The 14,661-nt window shown below is 43.4% G+C and overlaps 2 protein-coding genes across 6 annotated transcripts in view; one reads left to right on the top strand and one right to left on the bottom strand.

The window, feature by feature from the left end:
• The window catches only part of CUL2 (cullin 2), a 124,945-nt gene that overhangs the window by 80,352 nt on the left and 29,932 nt on the right, over window positions 1-14,661 (bottom strand). The window contains exon 1 of one of the 5 annotated variants that reach the window (XM_059059595.2): window positions 7,841-8,010. The exons of 1 other annotated variant lie outside the window; for it this stretch is intronic. The gene's annotated coding sequence lies outside the window, so the exon portion shown is untranslated. Of the gene's footprint in view, window positions 1-7,573; window positions 8,011-14,661 lie in introns of those variants that run through there. 3 more of the 5 variants (XM_059059592.2, XM_059059593.2, XM_067030284.1) reach the window with 3 other exon arrangements.
• On the top strand, window positions 12,633-12,911 carry LOC131753825 (small nuclear ribonucleoprotein E-like). The gene has a single exon (XM_059059632.2). It carries the CDS (start codon window positions 12,633-12,635, stop codon window positions 12,909-12,911), a length of 279 nt encoding a protein of 92 aa, XP_058915615.1.

Raw genomic sequence — 14,661 nt, 5'->3', positions numbered from 1 at the left:
TACATATATAGTTCTAGTTCTGCTCACTGAGCAGGCCTAGGAGCAATGACACCCCAGTGGCAATGAGCACACATAGCATCCAGATCTTGGTTTCTAGATACCATTCTCCAATAGAAGGAACCAGAGCTTGGAGAAGTGATTGGTTGGTTCCAGGGCTGCAGCAGGGAAAATACGAGGCTGGACATCTTATGATGCCAGAAAACAGGAAGTGCTTTCCTAAAGAGGATGGGGGATGTCCAAAAGACAAAGAGCTAACCTGAAAGCCATAGTGGAACAATTTGAGCGATAAAATAAATAATGATAGAATTAAATTATAAACCATAGAGTAAAACAAATATCTATGACTCAACACTGATACAAACAAATTACAGAATAAACAAATATGGAGAAGGGACAGTTCTCCCTTACAGAAGAATTCCAATTAATAAGTGTAGAAGGAAATGAGAAAAATATAAAATTGCCATCAGGTGAACACTACTATAATAATTATTACAAGCAAGAACTACCAAAGCGGGGCTTCCCTGGTGGCGCGGTGGTTGAGAGTCCGCCTGCTGATGCGGGGGACGCGGGTTCATGCCCCAGTCTGGGAAGATTCCACATGCTGTGGAGCGGCTGGGCCCGTGAGCCATGGCCGCTGAGCCTGTGTGTCCGGAGCCTGTGCTCCGCAACGGGAGAGGCCACAGCAGTGAGAGGCCCGTGTACTGCAAAAAAAAAAAACAAACTACCAAAGGATGCTGCAATGAATGGGCAAAAATTTGAGAACAGGATTTCTGCACAGTTTCAATCTCTCCCAAGATATCCAGTAATTACAAAGAGAAAAACAGTAACTTTACAAGCAGAGAAATTTAACAGACATGACCTTAATGAGAGTCAACATCACCTCTAATAGGATATACTGACACCCTGTATCCTGTGATGTGATGCACTGAGTAGGACTCAGCATCACTTCTCTAGTATTCCTGCCAAAAATGTACAACCTCAATCTAACTGTGAGAAAACATCAGACAAACCAAAGTTGAGAGACATTCTACAAAATAACTGACCACACTCATCACATGCATGACGGTGATGGAAGATGAGAAAAGACTGTCACAGATCAGAAGAGACTAGGGAGACACATGCTAAACGCTGTGTCTGATCCGGGATTGAATCTTGAAAGAGGTGAAGGACATTACAGAAAAACTGGTGAGATTCAAATAAGCTCTGTAGTTTAATTAACAGTATTGTAACAATGCTGGGCTTCCCTGGTGGCGCAGTGGTTGAGAATCCGCCTGCCGATGCGGGGGACGCGGGTTCGTGCCCCGGTCCGGGAAGATCCCACATGCCGCAGAGCGGCTGGGCCCGTGAGCCATGGCCGCTGAGCCTGTGCGTCCGGAGCCTGCGCTCCGCAACGGGAGAGGCCACAACAGTGAGAGGCCCGCGTACCACAAAAAAAAAAAAAAAAAAAAAAAAAAAACAGTATTGTAACAATGTTAATTTTCCTCATTTTGATCATCGTGCTCTGGCTACTTAAGCTGTTAACATTAAAACAAGCTGGGGGAAAAGTATACTTGGGCTCTCTGTACTATTTGTGCAACTTCTCTGTAAGTCTAAAATTACTCCAACATTTAAAAAAATTGGGGGCACTTCCCTGGTGGTCCAGAGGTTAAGACTCCACACTTCCACTGCAGGGGGCACAGATTCGAAAATTCCACATGCTGCACAGTGCAGCCAAAACTAAATAAATAAATAAATAAAATTTTAAGTATCCTGTACTTTTTTTCAACTGAAGTAAAACAAAGTTGAGAAATTCAAGGAATATCTATACAGGGTAAATCCAACATTTCACTATTCGAAAAGCAATCTACTTTGGAACAGGACTTAAGTCATTGAGTTAATAGATATTTATTAAGTATTTACAATATTCAGACCTCTCTCTACCAGGTACTAGAGATGCTGCCTTCAAGAAGCATACAGGGGGCTTCCCTGGTGGCGCAGTGGTTGAGAGTCTGCCTGCCAATGCAGGGGACACGGGTTCGAGCCCTGGTCTGGGAGGATCCCGCATGCCGCGGAGCAACTAGGCCCGTGCACCACAACTACTGAGCCTGCGCGTCCGGAGCCTGTGCTCCGCAGCAAGAGAGGCCGCGACAGTGAGAGGCCTGCGCACCGAAAAAAAAAAAAAAAAAAAGAAGCATACAGGGCTTCCCTGGTGGCGCAGTGGTTGAGAGTCCGCCTGCCAATGCAGGCAACACGGGTTCGTGCCCTGGTCCGGGAGGATCCCACGTGCCATGGAGCGGCTGCGCCCGTGAGCCATGGCCGCTGAGCCTGCGGGTCCGGAGCCTGTGCTCCGCAACGGGAGAGGCCACAGCAGTGAGAGGCCCGCGCGTACCGAAAAAAAAAAAAAAAAAAAGAAGCATACAGATGATAAGAGAAACAAAAATGATAAACTATTAGCCTGATTGATGAAAAATTCCAACACATACACAATCAGGCTATAATCCAATGATTAAATAACAACAGTAACATCATTTACAATGTTAAAGTATATAAATGAAAATCCCTTGGATAACTAAAATCTTCAAATAGGACATTAACATCTATACATTTACAGAGTTTAAGTAGGCTTAATACGTTCACCACACGTTTCATAGTAATTAGTGTCTAATGCTTCAAAAAGAAATATTAAATATTTTCTACCAAAGATTATATTTCTCCAACCTAGAAACTAGCTGCTTACTTATCTCAGACAAAAAAGAAAAAAAGGAAGTAACAATAACAAAAATAACCACAAGAATCAAACTGAACAAAACAGTTCATAAATGAAAAAAAATCTCAGAAAAAAAAGAGGTAGATCAATTTACATAGGAAGTTATCTGGCTAAAGACAGCTAACTGAAAATCAAAATGCCAACCAATATAAAAAGTATTATAAATTCAGTAGAAAACACAGTAAGTCTTGATTTTTTTAATTCTTCAAAATAACAAAGCTTAAAGCAACTTACAGAATATTCCACCTCCCCTCCTCCAGGTCAATCAACAGGGTTTAACTGCACCCCAAAGTTGTTGCAGATGCTAATATCATGATCTTAACACTACTCATTGTCTCAAAACTTAAGAATCAAAGGAACTTCACTGTTCTAGTATCTCCAACAGGCCTTTCCAAATACACAGTAGTAACATAGTTTGAATCTATATACAGATCTTCTTCAACTTAAGATCAGGTTACATCCCACTACACGCATCGGAAGTTAAAAATATCGTTAGGTTGAAATGCATTTAATATACCTAACCTACGAACACCATAGCTTAGCCTAGCCTACCTTAAACGTGCTCAGGACACTTACATGAGTCCACAGTTGGGCAAAATCATCTAACACAAAGCCTACTTTATAATAAAGTGTTGAATATCTCATGTAATTTTTTGACTACTGTACTGAAAGTGAAAAACGGAATGGTTGTATGGGCACAGAATGATTGTAAGTATATTGGCTGTTCACCCTTGTAATTGCTCGGCTGACTGGGATCTGAGGCTCACTGCCCAGCATCACGAGATTATCATACTCCATATTGCTAGCCCAAGAAAAGATCGAAATTCAAAATTCAAAGTATGGTTTCTACTGAATGCATATCACTTTTGTACCATCATAAAGTTGAAAAATTGTAAGTCAAACCATCGTAAATCGGGGAAGGTCTGTATTCTTTAAGATAATAACACAAGGATTATGCTAACATCTGCAATGCAATAGAAACATTACTGTTAAGATTCAAACCCAGGCAAAGAGCCAGATCACTCTGAACAGATAGTTTGATTATTAACTGGTTACTGAGAGAGAATTCAGTCATACATCTCAAGTATCAATAACTTGTTATGTCTCATGATAACATTCCAAATTTCTGCTTGTTTTTCTAAGTTTTAACATCAGCCAAACTTCTGCAAAATATTAACATTCAAGGGCTTGATCTTGTCATTAATTTACTTGAATTTAACTGACAGTACATACATGAAAACGCTGCTTTCAATCATAATCAAACATTATTTTAGCATATAAAGAAAACAGGCAGATAAGGTGAAACACACACACACACACACACAAATAGTGCAAACTTCTGTAAAAAGCCTCACAAAAATAACAGTTCTTCCCTGGTGGCGCAGTGGTTGAGAATCTGCCTGCCAACGCAGGGGACATGGGTTCAAGCCCTGGTCTGGGAAAATCCCACATGCCTCGGAGCAACTGGGCCTGTGAGCCACAATTACTGAGCCTGCGTGTCTGGAGCCTGTGCTCTGCAACAAGAGAGGCCGCAATAGTGAGAGGCCCGCGAACAGCAGTGAAGAGTGGCCCCCGCTTGCCACAACTAGACAAAGCCCTCGCACAAAAACGAAGTCCAACACAGCCATAAATAAATAAATAAAATTTATTTTAAAAAAATAATAGTAACAGCTCTTTAAACAACTCCACATTTACAGGTCCCAAACTCAAAGAGGGCAGGGACCAAATTAGAAAATGTTGCAGTGCCCCAGGACTGTCTCCTCTTCTTGCTACATTCTTTCTTTAGGTGGTCTCATATTGCTTCATAACTTTTTTTTTTTTTTCCGGTACGTGGGCCTCTCACTGCTGTGGCCTCTCCCGTTGCGGAGCACAGGCTCCGGATGCGCAGGCTCAGCGGCCATGGCTCACGGGCCCAGCCGCTCCGCGGCACGTGGGATCTTCCCAGACCGGGACACGAACCCGCGTCCCCCGCATCGGCAGGCGGACTCGCAACCAGTGCGCCACCAGGGAAGCCCTTGCTTCATAACTTTTAAATACTATTTAATACTCTTAAAAATACAAGATGTCAAAGCAAGGAAAGTATGCTTCCACTTTTGCCGAGTGGGGAGAAGAATCTACACACATTTGCCTACATGTGCACAAAATACATCTTTGGAAAGATGAGTAAGAAACCACTAACCTATTTGGCCTTGACAAAACTGCAGGGACAAGAAATAGAGGAGATTTTCATTCTATATCCCATCAAACATTTCAAATTCTGAATCAGGTGAATGTAGTTTCTATCCAAACATAATTATAATAAACCAACAGATAAAGGCGGATGACTCCCCATCTCTCTCTCACTAGAATTTAAATCCAACGAAGGCAGAGATTCTTGTCTACTTTTTCACTACTATACATCCCCACCGCCTAGTCCACAGCTAGTACTTGAAAAATATTTTTTGAATGAACGAAGGACTCCCTAACCTCTCCACTGAATTCCAGACGTGTATATCCAACTGCCTGCTTCTCAACTCCACATGAACATCTAACAGGTCCTATGTAATATGTCCCCTCCAACCCTATCCCCATATAACAACCTGCTTCCCTCACGTCTTCCCCATCTCAATACATGGCATCACCACGCCCCAGATGACGCCCCAAACCCAGGAGTCACCCCTGTCCCAACCAACTGCATTCCCATCCAATCATGCCAAATCACTACCTTTAACTATAAAATATATCTCAAAATCTTTTTTACTTGACTCCAGTCACTACTCAAATTTGCCACCGCCTTCTCACTGGTAACCCTGCTATTCTTCTCTTATCCAATCTCCTTCACAGTCAGATTGTAAACCAGACCGTATCACTCCCAGCTTCACAATAAGGGAACAGCTTTTCAATGTACTTTAAGAATAAAAGCCAAACAAACTCCTTTGGATAACACACCTCACATGACCTGACCCCTGGCTACCACCACCTAACCTCTTCTCTCTCACGAGGGTCCCAGCCCACCTTCACTGAGTTTCTTTCAATTTGCCGAACCCAAGCTTGAAACCACCTCTAGGGATTTCCATTTACTGTTCCCTCAGACAGGAACACTCTTCCCTCAGACTTCCAAAGGCTAAATCCTTCCCACTTTTCAGATATCAGGTCAAAAGTCACCTCAGACAGGTCTTTCCTGACCACAGCATCGGAAGCAGTCTGTCGCAGTCACTACAACTCCCTACTTTACTTCCTTTATAGCACTTATGATTCTCTGAAATTGCTTTTATTTCTTAATTACTTTCTGACTTTCCCTTACCTCCCAGAATTGAAGCTCCGGGAAAGCAGAAATTTCATGTTGGTTGTATCCCTAATGCTTCCAGTAATGCTTGGCATACAAATCAGGTGCTTAATAAATATTGAACTGTTAGACAAGGCAAAACTGACTTTAAAGAAGGTCCACAGCATTTCATTTAGTGACAGACTGGTGAAGATAAAAAACACAAATAAACTACCTTTCCACATAAAACACTGAAAAAATCACCAAAGGGTGGAGAGTGAAGTAAGAGTATTTCAGATGCATGTGAACATTCAAAGACATAGAAAAGGTATTTTTCACATACTTTGTGCATGCACACTATAGAGATTTTCCCCCAACTTATAAACAGCATCTGGGGGGGGGGGGCGGAGATTAACTCCAAACACTGTGTACGGGGGCTTCCCTGGTGGCGCAGTGGTTGAGAGTCCGCCTGCCGATGCAGGGGACACGGGTTCGTGCCCCGGTCCGGGAGGATCCCACATGCCACGGAGCGGCTAGGCCCGTGAGCCACGGCCGCTGAGCCTGCATGTCCGGAGCCTGTGCTCCGCAACGGGAGAGGCCACAACAGTGAGAGGCCCAAGTACCGCAAAAAAAAAAAAAAAAAAAAAAACCTGTGTACATCTGCTATTTCATCTCTGACTCTTTTGGAAGGGTCTTCCAAACACTATATTTGAGCAAAAGAGGCAAAATATAAACAATTTGTTCAACTGTCTGTTTTGGAAAGAACTGTGAGATTGTAAAAAGGAGGGAGCAGTCTTTTGAGTGTTTTTAAATGCCTATTACATAGTCGGTAGTAAATGAGAACTAAGTGCTTATTTCCCATACCTTACTATGAGTGAAGATTTGGGACAGGTCTAGTTCAAAGATGCTTACACTGTAAAGTCAAACAGTCTGTAGCGAATGTTAATAGTTTTTACCATATTGTCAAAATTTTAACTTCCAAGGTACTGTCCTTCAACTGGTAATAGTAATCCCTGGGAAAAGGAGAGGATTTAACGACAACAGCCTGCAACTCGCAAATGTTTTATGTATATGCACGTATTTGCGGGGTGATGGGGACTGGTGCAGACTCCCTGGTGTGTAACTAAGTGCTCTTAAGAGAGTCTAAGGATCTAATTTCACCAAACCCTAAGTGGTGAGACAGGTCTAGCATGCACATAGGACACTACTCCCCAGAGCTATCAATCTTCGCTGTCTGCGGAAACAAAAGTGAAAACACTCGTAGTAATGATATAAGAGACTGATGCCGCCCCCCCGGCCCCCAGCAAACACACAGAGCTCTGTGCCCGCGTGAGGACGTAAATAAGCAGAGAACACGCACTCGCACCTTCCCTCCCTAGGAGGAAAATGAGGCCGAGGGAGGGGCGGCCAAGACCGGCTTGGGAGGCCCAGGATGCAGTCCGGGGGCGACCGGGCTCCGGGGCTGGCGCTCCTGGAGCCGGGGTCACCCACAGGACACCCGGTCCCCAGCCGCCCCTCCATCGCTCCCCTCCCCCTCCGTGCCCCCAACTCCTCTCCCGGCCCCAGCCCCGCCACCCACTAACCGGGAAGGGAAGTTTCCCGGTGCCCGCAGCCGGCTCCGGGCCTTCAGCGGGTTACCTGCTGCAGAGGCAGGACGCGGGGCAGGGGCCAGGGGTGGGAGACAGCCCGAGGGCGCGCAGGACGAAGCCCGGCGAGAAGGGTGGGCGGCGGCGGCTGTCAGCTCCGTCCCTGCTCACCGCGCTGCCATTACTGCGCGCAGGCGCCTCCCCGCCGGCCGCCGCCACCGCCGAGAAGGGGGGGGCGGGCCGGGGCCGCGGCCGGGCGCTCACCTGCCGCCGCGGGAACACGGCAGAGGTCCCGGATGGGACGGCGCGGTGGGAAGCGGAGAGGGGAGAAGGGCGGGCAGTCTATGCGAGCTGTGAAACAACTGTCCTCCGATGCCTGGCTTTCCCGACACGCCCTCAGGGCTCCTCTTCCGCGGCCTCCGACCCCCCCCTGTGCCGGCGATGGTAGAGTCCGCATACGGCGAGTGCCGAGGGCCTCTCTTGTGCGATCGCGGAAGGCCGCGGGACCCGTGCTCCGAGCGGCTGCGAGCGGCGCCCGGTGCCCACGAACCCTTGCTGTTCGCTGAGCTGGGGACCGGGGACCCCCAAATTAGGGACTGCTGATAACAGTGTGTCAGAAAAGTGGTCTCAACACAAGGATTTATCCCTTGAGTTCTTTCAGAACTATGTGAACATTCTGATACACCACCATCTCCTTGCCACATACTTCAATGGGCTTTTCAAAAGATCAATACGTATTAGCAAAATTAGTTTCCTCGGACATATTCCTTTTGTAGTAGGTTTTTATCTGTAGCCATTCTGAGACATAAGTGTGTATTTTCAGTAGAGGCCCGTCTCTTCACAGCCGTGACCCCAACTCCCCGCCTCCCCGCACCTGTCAGTCCAAGGGTTTCCTCGCATACAATTTCTAAGGGTGATGTTGACAAAAGTGCAAACGCACCCATCACCTCCTAGTACACACAACACCGCAGGGAACAAAAGCCTGGCTTTATTCCTTATCAACCTTTCGTATCTACAAGATCTTAGAAGTCAGAGTCTATAGTCTATAGTCTTCTTTGTGCGTTCTGAGCAAGCCTTTCCCTTCCAACACTTTTCTTCAAACTATTTGGACCAGTCCTTTAAGGCCCACTTAAAATCCTGTCTCCCGACCTGATGATAAGTCCCACCGGTCTTTCTCCTCTTCTAATCTACCTCTCGCTGCACTTGAAGTCCGCAGCCCTTCTTTTAAGAAAGTTATTATTATATGCTAAATTCAATTCCATTATATGACCTGTTTTCTCACATGTTCTCCTTCTAATTCGGCAATTCTAAGTGTGATCCCCAGACCTCTGGAAATGTCCAAGAGTTTTTTAGGGGTCACAATGTTAAAAACAATCTTCGTTGTAAATGACATGTTCTTTGTCTTTTTTTCTGGGTTCACATAATACAGCTGACATCGCCTCAGCAGGAGTCAAGAGGGTGGCACAGGGAATTCCCTGGCGGTCCCATGGTTAGGACTCGGCGCTTTCACTACCGTGGGCCTGCGTTCGATTCCCGATGGAGGAACTAAGATTCCCCCCAAGCCCGGCGGCGGGACGAGAAAAAAAAAAGAGGGTAGTACAAAACTATCCCGCTGGTCGTTGCATTGCTCCCATACTCTCCCAGTTTGTTTTTGTTTTTTTAATATAGGAATATCATGGATGAAGTAGTAAAAAATATGAGTTTTTTAAAGTTCAATCCTGAGTACACGTCTTTCTAACATTGTGGGGGGAAAAACGTGAAGCACACATGCACTCTTGCTGTATACCAAAGTAGCGATGGTCGTCTTGAAGAAAAACACGTGAGCGGCTGACTTGGGAGCTGAACTAGCTGTTTTTCATGGAGCGCCAGTTTTCCTTGAAAGAACAGTTGACAGAAAAACTAATGTTACTCTGACTTGGACATTGACACATTTCTCCAAAATGAATAAAGTGAGCCTAACACTTCAAGCAAAACAACTGACAGTATTAAGGGACTTTTTTTTTTTTTTTTTTTTGATGGTACGCAGGCCTCCAGATGCGCAGGCTCAGCGGCCATGGCTCACGGGCCCAGCTGCTCCGTGGCATGTGGGATCTTCCCGGACTGGGGCACGAACCAGTGTCCCCTGCATCAGCAGGCGGACTCTCAACCACTGTGCCACCAGGGAAGCCCTTGCCACCAGGGAAGCCCAACTGACAGTATTTGTTGCCAATGATAAAATGTAGCTTCCCAGTGAAATTTGGAAAATTTATGTCAACACTGTCAATGGAAATAATCAATAAACAATCTATAATCAGAATAGAAAAGAGTTTTCTTCCAGCCAAACTGAGAAGTATAGTCCGGGAGAAACAGCTTCCAGAAGCACCTGAATTGTGTTCCTCCAGGCTCAAAAATGGGGGAAGCTGATATGGGCAAAACCCACAAAGTTACCTAAGTTGTTTGTGAAGACTTGGGATTGGAACTAGCAAAAAGTAATGATGCTTGTTAGGTAAGAATTGGTTGGGGTCCAAAACGGTTGCAGAGTTCAAAGGGGAGACCTTGAGACCATAAGGTTGCAGCTGTCAGTTGCTAGAAGATATTGTTTTGAGAACTGCTGGTGGTGTCCTTGATTCAGAAAATTCAAGTTCTCAGTGCTGCAATAATATGTCTGAAACCATATCCACGATGGCAACCTGGCTCCATTTTGAATACCTGACCCACAATTACTCCATTTTGATTTTTTAATGCATTATTTTCTTTAAGGGTTAAAGCAGATGTACAATGTATGTTTGACTGGTCATAAGACAGGCTGTTCTTTTTTTTTTAAGATTGAAATCTGAGTTTATTTTTTTAAATATGCATGGAAAAATACCATACAAGTAGAAATGATAAATTGTACATATACATTTCATTTTTCTTTTGAATTTTAATTTTTTATAAAGCAGGTTCTTATTAGTTATCCATTTTATACATATTAGTCTATACATGTCAATCCCAGTCTCCCAGTTCATCCCACCACCACCCCACACCTTTCCATATATATGCATTAACATATGGTATTTGTTTTTCTCTTCCTGACTGACTTCACTCTGTATGACAGTCTCTAGATCCATCCACGTCTCTACAAATGACCCAATTTCGTTCCTTTTTATGGCTGAGTAATATTCCATTGTATATATGTACCACATCTTCCTTATCCATTTGTCTGTCGATGGGCATTTAGGTTGCTTCCATGACCTGGCTATTGTAAATAGTGCTGCAATGAACATTGGGGTGCATGTGTCTTTTTGAATTATGGTTTTCTCTGGGTATGTGCCCAGTAGTGGGGTTGCTGGGTCATATGGTAATTCTATTTTTAGTTTCTTTAAGGAACCTCCATCCTGTTCTCCATAGTGGCTGTATCAATTCACATTCCCACCAACAATACAAGAGGGCTCCCTGTTCTCCACACCCTCTCCAGCATTTGTTATTTGTAGATTTTCTGATGATGCCCATTCTAACTGGTGTGAGGTGATACCTCATTGTAGTTTTGATTTGCCTTTCTCTAATAATTAGTGATATTGAGCAACTTTTCATGTGCTTCTTGTCCATCTGTATGTCTTCTTTGGAGAAATGTCTATTTAGGTCTTCTGCCCATTTTTGGATTGGGGTGTTTGTTTTTTTAATAGTGAGCTGCATGAGCTGTTTATATATTTTGTAGATTAATCCTTTGACCATTGACTCCTTTGCAAATATTTTCTCCCATTCTGAGTGTTGTCTTTTGGTCTTATTTATGGTTTACTTTGCTGTGTAAAAGCTTTTAAGTTTCATTAGGTCTCATTTGTTTATTTTTGTTTTTATTTCCATTACTCTAGGAGGTGGATCAAAACAGATCTCTCTGTGATTTATGTCAGAGTGTTCCTCCTATGTTTTCCTCTAAGAGTTTTATAGTGTCCAGTCTTACATTTAGGTCTCTAATCCATTTTGAGTTTATTTTTGTGTATGGTGTTAGGGAGTGTTCTAATTTCATTGTTTTACATGTAGCTGTTCAGTTTTCCCAGCACCACTAATTGAAGAGACTGTCTTTTCTCCATTGTATATCCTTGCCTCCTTGTCATAGATTAGTTGTCCATAGGTGCATGGGTTTATCTCTGAGCTTTCTATCCTGTTCCATTGATCTAGATTTCTGTTTTTGTGCCAGTACCATATTGTCTTGATTACTGTAGTTTTGCAGTATAGTCTGAAGTCAGGGAGTCTGATTCCTCCAGCTCTATTTTTTTTCCCTCAAGAGTGCTTTGGCTATTTGGGGTCCTTTGTGCCTCCATACAAATTTTAAGATTTTTTGTTCTAGTTCCATTAAAAATGCCATTGGTAAATTGACAGGGATTACATTGAATCTGTAGATTGCTTTGGGCAGTATAGTCATTTTCACAATATTGATTCTTCCAATCCAAGAACATGGTATATATTTCCATGTGTTTGTATCATCTTTAATTTCTTTCATCAGTGTCTTATAGTTTTCTGCATACAGGTCTTTTGTCTCCCTAGGTAGGTTATTCCTAGGTATTTTATTCTTTTTCTTGCAATGGTAAATGGGATTGTTTCCTTAATTTCTGTTTCTGATCTTTCATTGTTAGTGTATAGGAATGCAAGAGGTTTCTGTGCATTAATTTTGTATCCTGCAACTTTACCAAATTCAATGTTTAGCTCTAGTAGTTTTCTGGTGGCATCTTTAGGATTCTCTATGTATAGTATCATATCATCTGCAAACAGTGACAATTTTACTTCTTTTCTGATGTGGATTCATTTTATTTCTTTTTCTTCTCTGATTGCTGTGGCTAGGACTTACAAAACTATGTTGAATAATAGTGGTGAGAGTGGACATCCTTGTCTTTTTCCTGATCTTAGAGGAAATGGTTTCAGTTTTCCACCATTGAGAATGATGTTTGCTGTGGGTTTGTCGTATATGGCCTTTATTATGTTAAAGTACGTTCCCTCTATGTCCACTTTCTGGAGAGTTTTTATCATAAACGGGTGTTGAATTTTGTCAAAAGCTTTTTCTGGAGTCTGCGGGATAGTGTGGTCTTTGGGAGCTTCCACCATGGCATACCGGGGCCAGGGCCAGAAGGTGCAGAAGGTGATGGTGCAGCCAATCAATCTCATTTTCAGATACTTGCAAAATAGATCTCGGATTCAGGTGTGGCTTTATGAGCAAGTGAATATGCGGATAGAGGGCTGTATCATTGGTTTTGATGAGTATATGAACCTCGTATTAGATGATGCAGAAGAGATTCATTCTACAACAAAGTCAAGAAAACAACTGGGTCAGATCATGCTAAAAGGAGATAACATTACTCTGCTCCAAAGTGTCTCCAACTAGAAATGATCAATGAAGTAAGAAATTGTTGAGAAGGCAATACAGTTTTTTTTAGGTGTGCTTTGTTAGAAGTGTAGTTCTAAAGCATTTATTCATATTGTTTTGCTCACCTTTATGTTATTACCAGATGACATTAAGTGCTGTGCGATTGTTTTTATTTTTTAAAAAAGCTTTTTCTGCATCTATTGAGATGATCATATGGTTTTTCTTCTTAAATTTGTTAATATGGTGTATCACATTGATTGATTTGCATATATTGAAGAATCCTTGCATCCCTGGGATAAATCCCACTTGATCATAGTCTATGAACCTTTTAGTGTGTTGTTGGATTCTGTCTCCTAGTATTTTGTTGAGGATTTTTGCATCTATATTCATCAGTGATATTGGTCTGTAATTTTCTTTTTTTGCAGTATCTTTGTGTGGTTTTGGTATTAGGGTGATGGTGGCCTCATAGAATGAGTTTGGGAGTGTTCCTTCCTCTGCAATCTTTTGGAAGAGTTTGAGAAGGATGGGTGTTAGCTCCTCTCTAAATGTTTGCTAGAATTCACCTGTGAAGCCATCTGGTCCTGGACTTTTGTTGGAAGATTTTTATCACAGCTTCAATTTCATTACTTGTGATTGGTCTGTTCATATTTTCTGTTTCTTCCTGGTTCAGTCTTGGAAGGCTACACCTTTCTAAGAATTTGTCGATTTCTTCCAGGTTGTCTATTTTATTGGCATAGTGTTGCTGGTAGTAGTCTCTTAGGATGCTTTGTATTTCTGCAGTGTCTGTTGTAACTTCTCCTTCTTCATTTCTAATTTTATTAATTTGAGTACCCTCCCTCTTTTTCTTGATGAGTCTGGCTAATGGTTTATCAATTTTGTTTCTCTTCTCAAAGAACAAGCTTTTAGTTTTATTGACCTTTGTTATTGTTTTCTTTGTTTCTATTTCATTTATTTCTGCTCTGAACTTTATGATTTCTTTCCTTCTGCTAACTTCGGGTTTTGTTTGTTCTTCTTTCTCTAGTTCCTTTAGGTGTAAGGTTAGATTGTTTATTTGAGATGTTCTTGCTTCTGCTGTCTGCCCTCTGGTGGATGAGGCTGTCTAAGAGGCTTGTGCAAGTTTCCTGATGGGAGGGACTGGTGGTGGATGAGCTGGCTGTTGCTCTGGTGGGCAGAGCTCAGTAAAACTTTACTCCGCTTGTCTGCTGATGGGTGGGGCTGGGTTTCCTCCCTGTTGGTTGTTTAGCCTGAGGCGACCCAACACTGGAGCCTATCCAGCTCTTTCATGGGGCTAATGGCGGAGTCTGGGAGGGCTCACACCAAGGAGTACTTCCCAGAACTTCTGCTGCCAGTGTCCTTGTCCCCATGGTGAGACACAGCCACCCCCTGCCTCCACAGGAGACCCTCTAACACTAGCAGGTAGGTCTGGTTCAGTCTCCTATGGGGTCACTGCTCCTTCCCCCTGGGTCCTGATGCACACACTACTTTGTGTGTGCCCTCCAAGAGTGAAGTCTCTGTTTCCCCCAGTCCTGTTGAAGTGCTGCAGTCAAATCCCACTAGCCTTCAAAGTCTGATTCTCTAGGAATTCCTCCTCCCATGGCCCAACCCCCAGGTTGGGAAGCCTGATGTGGGGCTCAGAACCTTCACTCCAGTGGGTGGACTTCTGTGGTATAAGTGTTCTCCAGTTTGTGAGTCACCCACCCAGCAGTTATGGGATTTGATTTTATTGTCGTTGCACCCCTCCCACTGTCTCACTGTGGCTTCTCCTTTG

The sequence above is a fragment of the Kogia breviceps genome, chromosome 3 (assembly GCF_026419965.1).
Source record: "Kogia breviceps isolate mKogBre1 chromosome 3, mKogBre1 haplotype 1, whole genome shotgun sequence".
NCBI lineage: Eukaryota > Metazoa > Chordata > Mammalia > Artiodactyla > Physeteridae > Kogia > Kogia breviceps.
Note: the sequence above shows the minus strand (reverse complement) of the source record. Positions and strands in the feature narration are given on the sequence as shown.

Coding starts and splice junctions, on each gene's coding strand:
- LOC131753825 (XM_059059632.2), top strand. CDS start 12,633: ATGGCATACCGGGGCCAGGGCCAGAAGGTGCAGAAGGTGATGGTGCAG.